The sequence below is a fragment of the Lepidochelys kempii genome, chromosome 5 (assembly GCF_965140265.1).
Source record: "Lepidochelys kempii isolate rLepKem1 chromosome 5, rLepKem1.hap2, whole genome shotgun sequence".
Classification (NCBI taxonomy): domain Eukaryota; kingdom Metazoa; phylum Chordata; order Testudines; family Cheloniidae; genus Lepidochelys; species Lepidochelys kempii.
In genome coordinates, this window is record NC_133260.1 from 78,914,420 (window position 1) to 78,930,528 (window position 16,109).

The window sequence follows — 16,109 nt, forward strand, 5'->3', positions numbered from 1 at the left end:
AACAGTGGTCATCTTTTCAACTCGAGGGCTTAGAGTATTTCATAAAGTTTAAAAACTCAAGAATCTATACATTTTAGTATATCTTTTAGAAATATTCTCCGGGATATATTTGAGGTCAGTGGTTCCCAAACTTTTTCCTCCAATGACCTCCTCGGGGATCACCTCTATTAACATGGCCCCCAGGAATCTACAAGGTAGGCAGTTTGAAAATTAGAAGCACAAAAAATCATGTTTAGACCACCAAAGTGATAGGAGGGGGAGCAAGCAGAGCTACTGAGACTCAGCAGTCGGAGCGGGTGCTGGGTGCCCAATGCCCTTTCCTCCGCCCCTCCGCAGCTAGCACCCAGTGCACCTACCTCCTCAGTGGCTGGCACCAGTGTCCCCTGCCCAGCTGCCTGTGCCCTGTCCTTCCTGCCCCTAGTGGCTGGTCACATGCTCTGAATCTTCCCTGGGCCAGGTGTCTCCACCAGGTGCTACCTACCCAACCCAGGTAGAGAGCCCAATCTTATGCACCATATCAGCCACTCCCCCCACCCATGTTGAGAAATGGTCTGAAGTAAATATGATGAAATTCAGTAAGGACAAATGCAAAGTACTCCACTTAGGAATGAACAATCAGTTGCACACATGCAAAATGGGGAATGACTGCCTAGGAAGAAATGCTGTGGAAAGGGATCTGGGGGTCATAGTGAACCACAAGCTAAAATGAGTCAACAGAGTAACATTATGGCCAAAAAAAAAAGAACCAAACAAACCTGGAATAAATTGCCTAGGGAGGTTGTGGAATCTCCATCACTGAAGATTTTTAAGAGCAGGTTAGACAAACGCCTGTCAGGGATGGTCTAGAGAATACTTAGTCTGCCATGAATGCAGGGGACTGGACCAGATGATCTCTCGAGGTCCCTTCCAGTCCTATGATTCTATGTGCATGGGAGAGGAAACAAAGCCAGGGCCCACTCTCGCCTCCAGAGATATTGTAGCAGAAAAAAACATTGGAGGGTGGAAACATACATCAGCCCCCTCTCTCCAATACCTTCCTTCTCCCTCCCTCAACATCCCACAAACCCCCTGGTACTCTTTTTTTTTGGGGGGGGGAGGGGGGTCGTGACCCATAGTTTGTGAAACGCTGTTTTAGCTCATAGGATCATAAAAACCTACTTCAGTCTATTGCTAGGTGATCAAGAAGTAACCTACTACTGACCAGTAAGAAAAGCTCTGTCACATGATCCTGTATCAGCCAACTGAATTGTTTGGGTTTTTTTTTTAAACTACGAGTAAAGTAAAATTAAAAAAAGTATGTGTTTAATGATTTTTCCCCATTTTGTTAAATGTCGACTAAAGCAGAGATGCAGTCTGAATTTTGTTATAAAAATATAGGTAAAGGAACCTGGTTCTCAAAAATGTCCTCTTGCATTTCCTTCCACATTTCTAACTCAAGTGCTGCTTTGTATTCAAGAGTTTCTCGTGGCTCTGGCTCCGTTTCTGGGACATGATGAGGCTGAGGCGGAGGGACCTGCTGCTGCCCAGCACCTAAACACTGATTATGAAAATAATGCAATTTTACTTATTTCATTAACTTTAATTGAAACTTTAAAGAAAAAGGATTAGGTTAATGTATAATTTACCTGAGAAGAATCCGATACCAGAACTTCATGCATTTTCACAAGCCCATAATCTTCCAGAGTCACAGTGTAAGAAAGTTCTGCTATCCTATTGTTTGTCCTAAAAATTACATAAGAATGATTATTTTTTAATTTTTGTTGGAAGTTGCCAAAAAAAACCTTATTGTAGTTCATTTACGGCAAAGTGGTGTAGAACAGCAAGGCTAAAAGGTTGAACGTTCAAGTTTACAGTGTAGTCTGTTTGAATCTCTTCCAAAGCATAGCATGCTGTGAGTGCTAAAACACTATTAATTTACAGAACTTACAGTAATAAGTACACAATCTATCACTGTTTCAAGAACAGTTAAGACTGTTTGTTGCTCCTTAGAAAAAAAATCACGGAAAAAAAGAAAACATTATACATAACACTACAAAAAGACTTAATCCTTCAACTGGGGCTACGATCTTAAATCTCCAAACTGAAAAATATACTTGATCGAAGTATTCTGCAACTGAATTTACTACATGAACCCTATATTCAATTGTATGCCTAACTTTTTAAAAATCAATTATAAAAAGTTAACATAACCGGTATACTACTTAGCACAGGGGTGAGCAAACTTTTTGGCCTGAGGGCCACATCGGGTTTCTGAAATTGTATGGAGGGCTGGTTAGGGGAGGCTGTGCCCCCTATCCGACCCCCCTACTTCTTGCCCCTTGATGGTCCCCTGGGAACCCTTGCCCATCCAACCCCCTTGTCCCCTGACAGCCCCCTAGGAACCCCTGCTCCATCCATCCATCCTCCCCCACTTCCTGTCCCCTGATGGCCCCCGGGAACCCCACCCCTGACTTCCCCCTGTCACCCCATCCAACCTCCCCCTCCTTCCTGACTGCCCCCCTGGACCTCTGACTGCCCCAACCCCTATCCACACCCCAAACTCACCTGCCCTCTATCCACCCCCCACCCCTGTTCCCGGCTGGCGGCGTTACAGCCGTGCCACTCAGAGCACCAGGACAGGCAGCTGTGCTGCCCAGTTGGAGCCAGCCATGCCACTGCGCAGCACAGAGCACCAGATCAGGCTGCGGCTCTGCAGCTGCGCTGCTGCCCAGAGCATTGTGCTGGCAGCGTAGTGAGCGAAGGCTGCGGGGAAGGTGGAACAGCAGGGGAGGGGCCAGAGGCTATTCTCCCGGGCCAGGAGCTCAGGGACCAGGCAGGAGGGTCCCGCGGCCCAAATGTGGTCTGCGGGACGTAGTTTGCCCACCTCTGACTTAGCAACATGCCTGAATACTATTCTTTTAATCAATACACCTGCCCATTGAATTTAACAATCTTTTCTACTTTCAACTCTTGACATTTTAACTCAACCATTTTCTCACTAACTGTCCTCTTGTTTCATCAGTGCAGCTACCTCCTCTGAGATAGTGAGAACTATTCCTTCCAAAGCCCCAGTCTCAAATATGTTTTATACAGAATGTATTCACAAGTGAAAAGTTTGCAGGTTCCTAATGCTCACTTTAGAATGGGGAATTATTTCTTCCCACATCCTATAAAGAAAATCTAAACCCCATCTAGGGAGTCTCATGACAATGCATATCAGTTTCAGTACAATAACCAAGTGTCTTCAATAAGAGATTTACTATTCTAGAAATAAAAAAAGGCACTTTTTACAATTTGTGAGTACACAGAGAATAAATGATGCCCACTAAACCAAGGAGAAAATTTTGCCTGCTCCATCCCTCTGGGTGTGGAAGGCAGTGGAACCAGTGATTTTTTTTACATGAGAAGAGGATGTTTAGATAAGAAAAGCATGCATATAGACACCGTGGACATGAAGGCAACAACCATTAACATCAAGGGCTGTTTTAGTACAGTGTGTGTTTGTGGCCAACAATGCTGATTTACCATTTGAATCCTGCAGGAAAAGGTGGAATATAAAAAAGTTACAGAGTCTGCTGAAGGCCTGAATATGTAGTAGTGGTCATAGAGTAACTTGCAAGGGAAGGTTAGAAGAATTTTCCTGACCCTGCATCCTCACAGAATCTCTCTGCTCCCCCACCATGTACAAATGGATCAAATGTTCTGATCCAAGTCCTTCTTTATTCAGCATTGTTTAAAAAAAGAGATACTGAAATAGTTTTAAAAGGTTTTAAACAGCTATATTCCATAGGCGTAGTTTGGGGAGGGCAGGGGGCATGTTGCCCCTCTCCCATCCCACCTCCGGCAAACTGCAAGCCTTGGGCAGGTGCAGAATTCCCCCTCGCGCCCCACGTGGCCCCACTGACCTTATCTGGAGCTGCCTCCGAAAATATAAAGGTCAAACTACACCTATGTTATATTCTATTTTCCAAGGGAAAAAGTTAACTACATTTGAGAGTGGAGTAGGTAAGCATATATTAAATTAATTTCTCAGAATTGTCTAAACTTCTGATTTTCTGAAAACAAATTCAAAAATATTTTTATTTTGCTAGGTTATATTAAATGTAAGTAGTTTACATAAAAAGATGAGATGTTAAGGTAAATTCTCTCTGAACATGATCAAATTAACATGTAGTACTAATAATGAACACTTTATGTCAAATGAGAGTGTATCTAAAATTCACTGCACAGTAAAAATATATGCTAATTACATTTTTGAAAGTGTCATCTATTAGTTATTAAGTTTTGTACAATATTGCCATGTGTTTCATTTTGAACAGAAATTTTCACTCTTGTGGAAAAGTCCATTTGATTCTATAAAGGAAGTCATAATTTAGACCATGATCCTGCAAAGAGCTACACATACGGTTACATTTACAAACTAGGGGTGAAATCCTTGCCTTATTGAAGTTAATGGCAAAACTCCCATTGATTTCACTGAGACTTTATATAATGTGTAAAGGTTGAGGCCCCTAAATGTGAGAATTTCTAATAAGTTATTGTACTATTAGAAAGTCCTCTAAAGGACACTGTCTAACAAACTCCTGCTGAGTTTCTTATAGATCACAATACTGATTTAGGACACCTAAATGAAACCTCGTGCACTCTGATTCAGGAAAGCACTTAAGCCTATGCTTAACTTTAAATATGTGCTTAAATCCCATTGACTTCAATGCAAATTAGCTATATGCTTGAGTGCTTTCCTGAATCAGAGTGCACAAGGTTTCCTTGGAAAATAGAATATAACATAGGTTATATAACCTATATATAGGTTATATAACAAGGTTTCCCTTGGAAAATAGAATATAACATAGGTGTAGTTTGACCTTTATATTTTCGGAGGCAGCTCCAGATAAGGTCAGTGGACCTTATATATATTATATGTATATATACCACCAAGCTGAGAGCAGCCCTCACAGTTGAAGGCCTTAATGAATGGATTTTACTTTACTACTCCTTCTCTGTAGTCACCCAAGATTACAAACATATAAAGGTTTGTAAGCTTTGATCATAATAACTCTGAAGTTTCATACTGAGGAAGTGACATTCATTTTGGGCAGGCAGCCTCAAGCTGGGAAGTTTTAAAAGAATAATATGTTCCAAAATGAAAAGAGCAATCCAAGATGTATTTATCCTAATTTAAAAAACAAACAAACAAACAAAAAAAGTAGGGAAAGAGAAAAAAGCCAACAACAATTACAGCCTATGTTTTGTCAGCTGAGAACAGACCCAGACCTAATAACTTGCATGGAAGGAGGATGCAGCTGTGTTTACAGCTGGATCTGAAAAAACTACATCCAGCTATAGGCTACGTTATTTCCAGGAGGTAAAAGCCACAACATTTTTAAAACATAACTTGTCCAAACAAATAATTAGTGGGAATTTTCAGCTCTGTCACTCTCTTAATGGTGCCTGAAGTTACTGTTGTCCAACTGCCTGTTTCCCAGGCAAAAGAAAAATGTGACAATGCAATACTGAGAAACTGTCCATGATTCTCAATATATTTATAGTCTACAGATATTAATAGGGACACTGTCCTAAAATATTTTTATTTTTCAAAATATCCTCACATGTTACTAACACCACTTCAGATTATTAAAAAAAGAAATCTAAATTTACTTTTCACTATTTGTTCTGATTATCTTTGCATTTCTTAACTTGGAAAATGACAGTCAGTCAATTTAAGTTTCAGTTTCTCATACTCTAGTACTATCATTTGTACAGCACCAGAAGGGAACGTTTATTTATATACAAATTACAACAAATATTTATATTGGCTTTCCAATCAGTTTTGTGAAATCTTGGGGTATGAAATTAGGTTGAATTTATAGAAGTCGATTTTTAGAAAGCAATTTTATACAGTCGATTGTGTGGGTTCCCACTAAGCGCATTAAGTCGGCGGAGTGCATCCACAGTACCGAGGCTAGCGTCTACTTTTGGAGCGTTGCACTGTGGGTAGTTATCCCACGGTTCCCGCAGTCTCCGCTGCCCATTGGAATTCTGGGTTAAGTTCCCAATGCCTGCTGGGGCAAAAACATTGTTGCAGGTGATTTGGGGTACATGTCGTCAGTCGCCCCTCCCTCTGTGAAAAGAACAACAGACAATCGTTTTGCGCCTTTTTTTCATGTGGGCGCCACACTGCTTTCAGCAGACAGTGCAGTAGCACTGTTAACTGTTGTCATTGAACCACCGCTTCTGCTACCACTCTACTCTCCTGCTCGTCTCAATTACGAATTTCTCCATATTGTCTCTCATGGGCTCCCGCTTCAACTCTGCTCTTCTACTCTCATGAATCCACCTCGCAGGTCGTCAGCCACTGCTTCCACTGCCACTCTGCTCTCCTGCTGGTCTCGCAGGGCCGCTTCCGCTGCAACACTGCTCGGCTGCTCTTGTCTCCCCAGAACACGGCAAGCATGCAGCCCGCTCAACTGTTGGGTCCTTGCAGCAGATCTGCAAACCATTGTCACTGAACGACTGCTTATGCTGCCACTCTGCACTCCTGCAGATGCCATACCACGGCAAGGATGGAGCCCGATCAGATCACCACAGCAGTTATGAGCATTGTAAACACCTCGCACATTATCATGCAGTATATGCAGAATCAGAACCTGCAAAAGCAGGAGGCCGCGGCGATGGCAGCGTGGTGACGAGAGTGATGAAGACAATGGACAGAGACTTCTCTCAAAGCACGGGCCCCAACAATTTGGCCATCCTGGTGGCAATGGGACAGGCTCGTGCCATGGAACGCAGATTCTGGGCCCGTGAAACAAGCACAGACTGGTGTGACCGCATAGTGTTGCGGGTCTGGGATGATTCCCAGTGGCTGCGAAACTTTCGCATGCATAAAGGCACTTTCATGGAACTTTGTGACTCGCTTTCCCCTGCCCTGAAGCGCAATACCACCAAGCTGAGAGCAGCCCTCACAGTTGACAAGCGAGTGGTGATAGCCTTCTGGAAGCTTGCAATGCCAGACAGCTACCGGTCAGCCGGGAATCAATTTGGAGTGGGTAAATCTACTGTGGGGGTTCCCGTGATCCAAGTAGCCAATGCAATCACTGAGCTGCTGCTATCATGGGCAGTGATTCTGGAAAATGTGCAGTTCATAGTGGATGGCTTTGCTGCAATGGGATTCCCTAACTGTGGTGGGGCCATAGATGGAACCCATATCCCCATCTTGGGACCAGACCACCAAGTCAGCCAGTACATAAAGCAAAAGGGTGCTTTTCAACGGTGCTGCAAGCACTGGTGGATCACAAGGGACTTTTCTCCAACATCAACGTGGGATGGCTGGGAAAGGTACATGACGTTTGCATCTTCAGGAACTCTGGTCTGTATGAACAGCTGCAGCAATGGACTTACTTTCCAGACCAGAAAATAACTGTTGGGGATGTTGAAATGCCTATAGTCATCCTTGGGGAACCAACCTACCCCTTAATGCCATGGCTCATGAAGCCATACACAGGCAGCCTGGACAGTAGTCACGAGCTGTTCGACTATAGGCTGAGCAAGTGCAGAATGGTGGTAGAATGTGCATTTGGACGTTTAAAAGCTGGCGGAGTTTACTGACCCGGTTAGACCTCAGCAAAACCAATATTCCCATTGTTATTACTGCTTGCTGTGTGCTCCACAATATCTGTGAGAGTAAGGGGAGACGTTTATGGCAGGGTGGGAAGTTGAGGCAAATCTCCTGGCAGCAGATTACATGCAGCCAGACACCAGCGCTGTTACAAGAGCACAGCAGGGCATGCTGCACATCAGAGAAGCTTTGAAAACCAGTTTCATGGCTGACCAGGCTATGGTGTGACAGTTCTGTTTCTTTCTCCTTGATGAAAACCCGCTCCCCTGGTTCACTCTACTTCCCTGTAAGCCAACCGCCCGCCCCTGCTTTGATCACCACTTGCAGAGGCAATTAAGAGATTGTTGTTTCAAATTCATGCATTCTTCATTAATTCGTCACACAAATAGGGGGATAACTGCCAAGGTAGCCTGGGAGGGGTGGTGGAGGAGGGAAGGACAAGGCCACTCTGCACTTCAAAACTTATTGAATGCCAGCCTTCTGTTGCTTGGGCAGTCCTCTGGGGTGGAGTGATTGGGTGCCCAGAGACTCTCCCACCCCCCGCATTCTTGGGCATCTGGGTGAGGAGACTATGGAACTTGGGGAGGAGGGCGGTTGATTACACAGGGGCGGCAGTGGCAGTCCGTGCCTTTCCTGCAGCTCCACCATACACTGGAGCATATCAGTTTGATCCTCCAGTAGCCTCAGCATTGCATCCTGCCTCCTTTCATCACGCTGCCGCCACCTCTCCTGTTGCTCCAGCCATCTGCCCTAGCGTTCATTTTGTGCTTTCCTGGACTCTGCCATTGTCTGCCTCCACACATTCTGCTGTGCTCTGTCAGTTTGGGTGGACTGCATGAGCTCAAAGAACATTTCATCGCGAGTGTGTTTTTTCGTCTTCTTATCTGCACTAGCCTCTGGGACGGAGATGCTAGTCACAGCGCTGAAACATTTGCAGCTGTGGGAGGAAAAAAAGGGAGATTAAAATTGAAAATTGACACATTGGCCATTTAAAAAAGGAGGGGCTGATGTTTTTGGGTTAACATGCAGCACAAACCCAACTAACCCCCCTCCCGTGCGCACACACACTTACACTTCTCTGGGATGATCGCTTCACCCCTCCCCCCACCACATGGCTAACACTGGGGATAATTTCTTTTCAGCCACAGGCAAACAGCCCAGCAGGAACAGCCACCTCTGATGTCCCCTGAATAAAATTCCCCTATTTCAACCAGGTGACCATGAGGGATATCACTCTCCTGAGGATAACAAAGAGAGATAAAGAACAGATGTTGCTTGAATGCCAGCAAACACCTGGACCACATGCTGCCATGCTTTCTTATGCAATGATTCCAGACTACAAGCTACTGGCCTGCCGTGGTAAAAAGTGTCCTACCATTGAGGACGCAATAAGGCTGCCCTCCCCAGAAACCTTTTGCAAAAGTTTTGGGAGTACCTCAAGGACAGCTTCATTGAGATGTCCCTGGAGAAATTCCGCCCCATCCCCAGACATGCTAACAGATTTTTCCAGTAGCTGTACTGGCCGCGAATGCATCCCAAGTCTTCAGGGCAAAGTAATCATTAAACACGCTTGCTTTTAAACGGTGTATTATATTTACAAAGGTACACTCACCAGAGCTGCCTTCTCAGTCTTCAAGGTCCGGGAGCCCGGCTTGGGAGGGTATTGGATCCAGGGTGATAAACAGTTCCTGGCCGTTGGGGAGAACGGTTTCTCCACTTGCCTGGTGTGCGCTATCATCTTCCTCATCCCCAAAATCCTCATCCCTGTTGGCGTTAGACTTCCCCCCTTGCAGAAGTCCACATACAGGGGTGGGGCAGTGGTAGGGGCACCCCCTGGAATTGCAGACAGCTCATCACAGAAGCGGCATGACTGGGGCTCTGACCCCGAGCGGGCGTTTGCCTCTTGGGTTTTTTGGTAGGCATGCCAAAGCTCCTTAAGTTTCATGGGGCACTGCTGCGGGTCCCTGTGATAGCCTCTGTCCTTCATACCCTTGGAGATTTTTTCAAATATTTTGGCATTTCATCTTTTGGAATGGAGTTCTGATAGCACAGATTCGTCTCCCCATACAGCGATCAGATCCAGGAGCTCCCGTTTGGTCCATGCTGGAGCTCTTTTGCAATTCTGGGTCTCCATGGTCACCTCTGCTGATGATGTCTGCATGGTCACTTGTGCAGATCAGCTTGCCACACTGGCCAAACAGGAAATGAAATTCAAAAGTTTGCAGGGCTTTTCCTGTATACCTGGCCCGTGCAGCCAAGTTGAGAGCGCTGTCCACAGTGGTCACAATGGAGCACTCTGAGATAGCTCCCGGAGGCCAATACCGTTGAATTGCCGTCACACTAACCCAAATTCGACCTGGCGATGTAGATTTCAGTGCTAATCCCCTCATTGGGGAGGAGTACAGATGTGGATTTTAAGAGCCCATTAAGTCGACAAAAATGGCTTCGTTGTGTGGATGGGTGCAGGGTTAAATCTGGTTCAACGCTGCTAAATTCCACCTAAACTTGTAGTGTAGACCAGGGCTTGGTTTTACAAAAATTTAAGTTGGGGGCCCAATCTGACCTACAAGGATGATAGAATCCCTTCAAAGGGCAGCTCAACTGAATATTTCTTTGGACAGTCATACATTTCTTACCTATTTTCAAATTTTACCAGAAATTTCAGCAATACTTTAAGTTTCTACAGCACTTTGAATATCAAGTTGTAATAGGTACATTTTTCTATATAGAAATTCTGTAAAGTTGTTAAAACATGGAAAAAAAATCAACCCAATACCATGACAGTATGTATTACAGTTATTCATAAAATTCAATGAATGTAAAGTTCTCTCTCTTTCAAGCATCTGATCTAATGATTTAAATGTAAGTTAAAGAGTAAAAGGTTTTCAAAGTAGGATAAGGGGTAAATAGAGGGAGGAAGGAAATCTTTTATCAGAAGAAAATATTAAACAAATAAAATTAAAAAGGTAAGACATGCTGTAATGCAAACTATATATATATATATATATTTATTTTTTTTTTTTAAAAAAGGTTTTACCCTTGTGCTGCCATAACACCAACTGTTTCACTACAGGTCTGACGCCAACACTGTTCACCATTAGTACCCAAGAATCGGGTTTTTTCCGAGCCCAAAACATTTGAAAGCTGCAGCCTGGCAACTCCCAGAAGTATGTCTTTAGTCATTTTATCTTTGTGCCACAATTCAACCAGCAGTGGTAACCTGAAATACAGAAGAGTATTTTAGTATCAGTAGGCCAGACAAAAAGATAACATTCACCTACATGGAAAAGCAAGAAATAACTTACAGAAATAACTTCCCAAACCAATCTAGCTCATTCTTACTACAGCATAAATATACCCTTGATACCTTTCATTCCCACAGGAAAAAGGCTGACTCACAACTCTGCATCTTCTCCTTCATTCCATCACTTTGGCTAGATCGCTACCCTGTTCCAGTTTCTATACAGAGAACAATCCTGCACTGACATGGTGATGGATTGGATGATCTTATAGGCCTTTTCCATTTCTGAAAATACCAATCATGATTTATTTACTGCATCTACAAAACCTCTCTCCTCTACCCTTCTTTCCAAAATGCCACTTTGTTTTAGGCTTTATGGTGGGAGTATGTATGAAAGCTACTCTCCACCTTATTCACATGCCTACAGAAAGGGAGCAATGTAGTGGGGAAACATTCCACTACAAACAATTTCATTTTTCTAATCCTTACAGCAACTATGTTTCACAGGTTATGGCTAGTTTGATTGCCAGACTCCAAGTCCAGCTAGCGTAGGTTACACACCTAGAAAACTTACTATGATTCTGCGAAAGCAAAACTGTTTTTTTTCCAGGCTACATCATGTAGCCTTTACTTTGATAAGAATTTACCCAAACAGATGCTCCAACTGATATCACCACATTTCCTGTTTAAGTAAATGTTCACAAATATGAGTAAAGTTTGCACAATCTGATCCTTATATGCTAGACTATACAGCCTCAAATGGCAAGAAAAATAATATCTTAGGTATTCTTGGTTACTAACTGCTGGATTTCTCTTTTACACAAATTATTCTAAGACACTAAATTAAAAAGCTTAGGATTTACAAATATTTTCTATATTAAAAACAGTTAAATAATGCTTCGTGTAATAAAATAAAAATACAAGTGCTACCTGAAGAAGGTGTCCTGAAGCTGATGAGGCATAGTTGCAAAATCAAATGCACAATAGGACTGGGGTAGAAAAACTTCCATGTTTTTTCTCACTTCTACAGGAGGGTTTGTCATAATAGGTGCTGCACTACCAAAAAATGGATACGAGTACCTAATGAGAAAATAGAAAAGGCAAATTGAACTCGTCATATTCTTGTAGGCAAGAAAGTCAAGGAAAATCATCATCAGTTGATGACGCGAGAAGGTTAGGACCAAATTCTACTTTTGGAATATACATGTGCAGATGTCAGTTGTACAAGCATATCCAACATCAGAATTTGGTCCTTGATGTTCAGCAGCTCCCATTTATGTTAACAGCAGAGTCAGAGCCAAAGTTTATTGTCATTTGAACACAAGTGCCCTTTATAGTTATTGCTAATCTTCAGGACTATGAAAGTTATATTTAACATTTTAGCCTTCTATAGCATCTAGTTTCTGTAAGGGTGTGGGGGAAAAAGGAATTTTCATATCTGACTTAGATTGCAGATATCAACAAGTATTTAAATTGGATGTTACCTACAAACAATTACATTCAAACCCTGAAAACAATAAGCCCTTAAACAAAAAAAACCCCACAAGCCAATAAGAAATTTAGATTTCTACTCCATTCCAGATCTGTATTTGAAAAAGCTGCTTAAGCTCCTGCTGCTGATAAAAGTCCAACTTTCTCTGGTTGTGTATGTAAATACTGCTGTTTAAAAAGTTAGTTTAGACCTTCACTGAAAACGTAACTGATGATGCATATCAACTTGTTAGTTAGAATATTTGTTTGCTCTTTGGGTCTTTGAAGAAAAATCATCTCTGTCGTCAGCACAATTATTTTGGAATATACTAAATAGGAAAAAAATATTCTGTCTTAACTACTAAAAGAAATGCTCACATGTGATGCACGATGACAATTTGAGATCTGCTGTACTGGAGTGCATTTTCTCTACCTCTTCTTCCATTTAGAAATTAGGTGGGAGGGTGTGTTCCCTTACAATCCAGAAGATCCCACTCGAGCCTAAAAATGACTTGAACCTAAGAAACAAACAATCTTCCTTTCTTTTCTTAGGGTTGAGTGACAGTCTATATCACATGGTCTGAAATTTTCAAGTGATAGGCACAATCGGAAAATCCAATATAAGTACATACTATGTTTTATACACTACTAGAACTCTCTCAACTTTCATTTGTTATGAGCAACCCTAACTCTTCAAAGTGTTTTGCCCACCACTGAAAGGCTGCTACTTGAGAAGGCATCAGGTTGCCTGTGCTACCAATATTCCAAACCGTGTGTAGTTTTTTAAAATGGGGGTGGAAGAGGGACAAAAACAAAAAACAAAACAAAACCCAATACCCTTTCTTACGGTAAGGTCATCAGCTAAAATATATCATACCTTAAAATGCAATTGACTGGAAACCCATCCTCTAGATTGTGAATACTCTGTAAATCTATTGAAAAGCAAAAATGATGCGATGCTGCTGGAACTGCAATTTTTTGCCCCGAAGCAGACTCAGAAGCATTGGACGCAGCTCCGGGGTGGGACTGAGAAACAGGTGCTAGAGCATTCAAGGCTGAAAATACAAAATACAAGGTGTTTTATCCTCCATTTTGTCCAAAATAACATTATTTATACATGATACAATGACATGTTTGGCACTTTAAATGGGAACAGACAGGTTGCCACTCTGAAACACTCTACAATCTAAATTACATTAGATGTGAGAAATGGCATTCCAATTTTTAAGTTACTACTTTTCAAGTAGAGAAAACCATTTGGAAAGATAAAATCCCATATGATCATAGCTTTACAGTGTGTATGAGAAGATATATCAAATGGGAGGCTACTTTACCATCCACTTTAAAATGGGCATTCATTACTTATAGCACTGGTAAGTATATTCAATTTGACAAAACAGGTAAAGAAGAGGGTCTTTTGGCACTAATTTTAGATTTTAGGGAGCATCAAAACTTGTAAAAAAAACACCTATTAAGAGTTTAGTAAGTATGTACAATAAAATAGCATGTTAGCCACATGCAAATTACCAAGGAAAATAGATGGACAGATTGTAAAAGCTTTCATTGAAGGGATGAAATATCAGATAAATAGTCTGGGTAGATCCTTTGCTTGGAAAGAAGCAAACTCTCAGGCTTGCCCTGGGTGTGAAATGAAAGTTCTTAGATTAAGTAATAATGCCTCTCTCTTATATAGAACTTTTCATCCTCAGATCTCAAAGCACTTCAGAGAAGTTTTATTTCCATTTTACAGGTGGGAAAACTGAGGCACAGAAAGATTGGGTGTCTTGCCCAAGATCCAGCAGCCGGCCAGCCAGGCCTCCTGAGTTCCAGTCCATGCCCTACCATCTACATGCTACCTTTCCAAATGCTTCTCCAGGGAGCTGACAGCAGGTCAAGTTGTGGGTTTGATGAATGAGACTACCAAGGCATGGCTTCTTCAAATCTCAAAAGATATGTTTATTCACTCCTCAACCTATTTTATGATCTAAGATAGTGGCAGGGTTATCTTTTACAATTGAAACTAATTTTGTTACTACAGCATATCCTTAAACACTGGTTCTTCTGCTTTTGGTCTTTCAAATCTGGTGCAATTTTCTGTCATATTTTTGAAGATGGGTCTCATACTAATAAAGAGGTAAAATAAAGAAAAACTCATCCATCTTCTGCTAGCTGGTGTTTTGTAGCATTAAAAGTAGCAATATAAAAAAGGTACAGGAGAAAGCTAAATATGATGGCTTTCAAAGTAAGCTATTCAATATATAGAGGGATCCACTGAAAACAGTTTGAGGGCAGTTAAAAAAAATCTAGTATTTTACCCTTTATTGAAAAGATTCATTAATTGCACTATGTAGCCAAAATGACCGGACAGGAATCAGAGGTCATGACACACATTACAAATCTGTAGCAACTTACAATTTTAAAGAATGAATCTAAGCAAAAAAGTTGACATTTTCAGGGGTATATGGAAACAAATACGTCTATTTTCAGTTTTTAAACAGAGTTGCATTGATTAGAGTTCTCTGTGACTGAACATTAGTGAGCATTACATGAATTTTGCAGCTCTGACTGAAAAGGTGACTTTGCTCTGCTCTGAGATTTGAAAACTGCTAGCCCTTCACTCTTGTTTGTTAACTTCTTTGCAAGATTCAACCATCAGTTCTGAAAGATAATTGTGAAATGACTTAGGAATAAACTACTTCCACCCTTGCAAAAATGTCTATTATAAAAAACAAAAAAACCACCAGCCAGCAAATACAACCCTGCAGTTTCCCTCATAACTATAGATTGACTCCTGTGCTCATGATTTTTTCCCTTTTTATGTTTCACAATAAGGGCCCAATCCTGCTGACTTTTCTTACAGAAACTCTATTAATGATTAAAGGGCTATTGCCTGAATAAAGGGAGCAGAATCGAGACCCAGAGTTTCCCCCCTGTAGTATGGTATAGGACCATTCCCAGAAAGCCAAGAAACAAGAAGCCATTTAGCAAATAAACTTGAGTCCTTGTTGATTCCACTGTCTTGGGATGTTTCGCCAATCATATTGCTTGACTAATATGCCTCTTTGGACTCTTTGAGAACTCTTGAGTAATAGTCAACAGACAGTGTCACTGTCTCTTCTGGGCTTTGTTCTTTGATTTTTATTTTATTAAATACAAATATCCCTGTTGGATCACCCCACCCACACCCTTGTTGGGACTCCTTTGTCTGTTTTTATGCTATCGCTGAATGTTTGGGCAATATCAAAAATGCTTTATGTTTGTGGTACTTGGTATTGTCCAGGTAATCTACAGACGAATTAATGTACATTTATAGTCATAGATGTGTTCTCAGACACCAAGTGGCCTACAATTGGGAAAGTAATTACTCACTGAGCTGGTCAAAAAAAGTCATGAACATTGTGTTTCCATTTTTGTCCAAATTTCAAAGAACTCCAGCCAGCTTTAGAACACGTATAAAAGCAAATGTTCATATTGTTTTGTTACAATAAGGTCTTATTATTTTGCACCAGGGACTGGGGAAAAGTGATGTGAGTTAGTGAGTGAGAAAATAAAAATCAAGAACCGTACCTATTAAAAAAATGTATTTTTCCCCCCTTCATTTGTTTTGTCCGATGTAGTTTAGGTTATTTTATTTAGTAAAATAACTCAATTCATTCTGGTTGATTCCCTGATAAAAACTATGTAAACCCAGAGTTAAGGATGAGTACACATCAGTAACTTAAGAGTAAAACAAATTGCAGAGATGTTGAATTACCTCAAAATCAAGCATTGCAAACCCAGGTAATTCAGAGTTAAGATTAACTC

At 41.6% G+C, this 16,109-nt stretch overlaps 1 protein-coding gene across 3 annotated transcripts in view; it reads right to left on the reverse strand.

Annotated features, from left to right (window-relative positions):
* CEP120 (centrosomal protein 120) overlaps window positions 1-16,109 on the reverse strand; it is a 74,723-nt gene that overhangs the window by 35,859 nt on the left and 22,755 nt on the right. For all 3 annotated transcript variants that reach the window (XM_073344816.1, XM_073344815.1, XM_073344817.1), the window contains exons 9-13: window positions 13,183-13,360; window positions 11,766-11,915; window positions 10,632-10,814; window positions 1,626-1,722; window positions 1,388-1,537 (exon numbers count right to left, since the gene is read on the reverse strand). In XM_073344816.1, coding sequence (XP_073200917.1) covers window positions 1,388-1,537; window positions 1,626-1,722; window positions 10,632-10,814; window positions 11,766-11,915; window positions 13,183-13,360 — 758 coding nt within the window. The remainder of the gene's footprint in view (window positions 1-1,387; window positions 1,538-1,625; window positions 1,723-10,631; window positions 10,815-11,765; window positions 11,916-13,182; window positions 13,361-16,109) is intronic.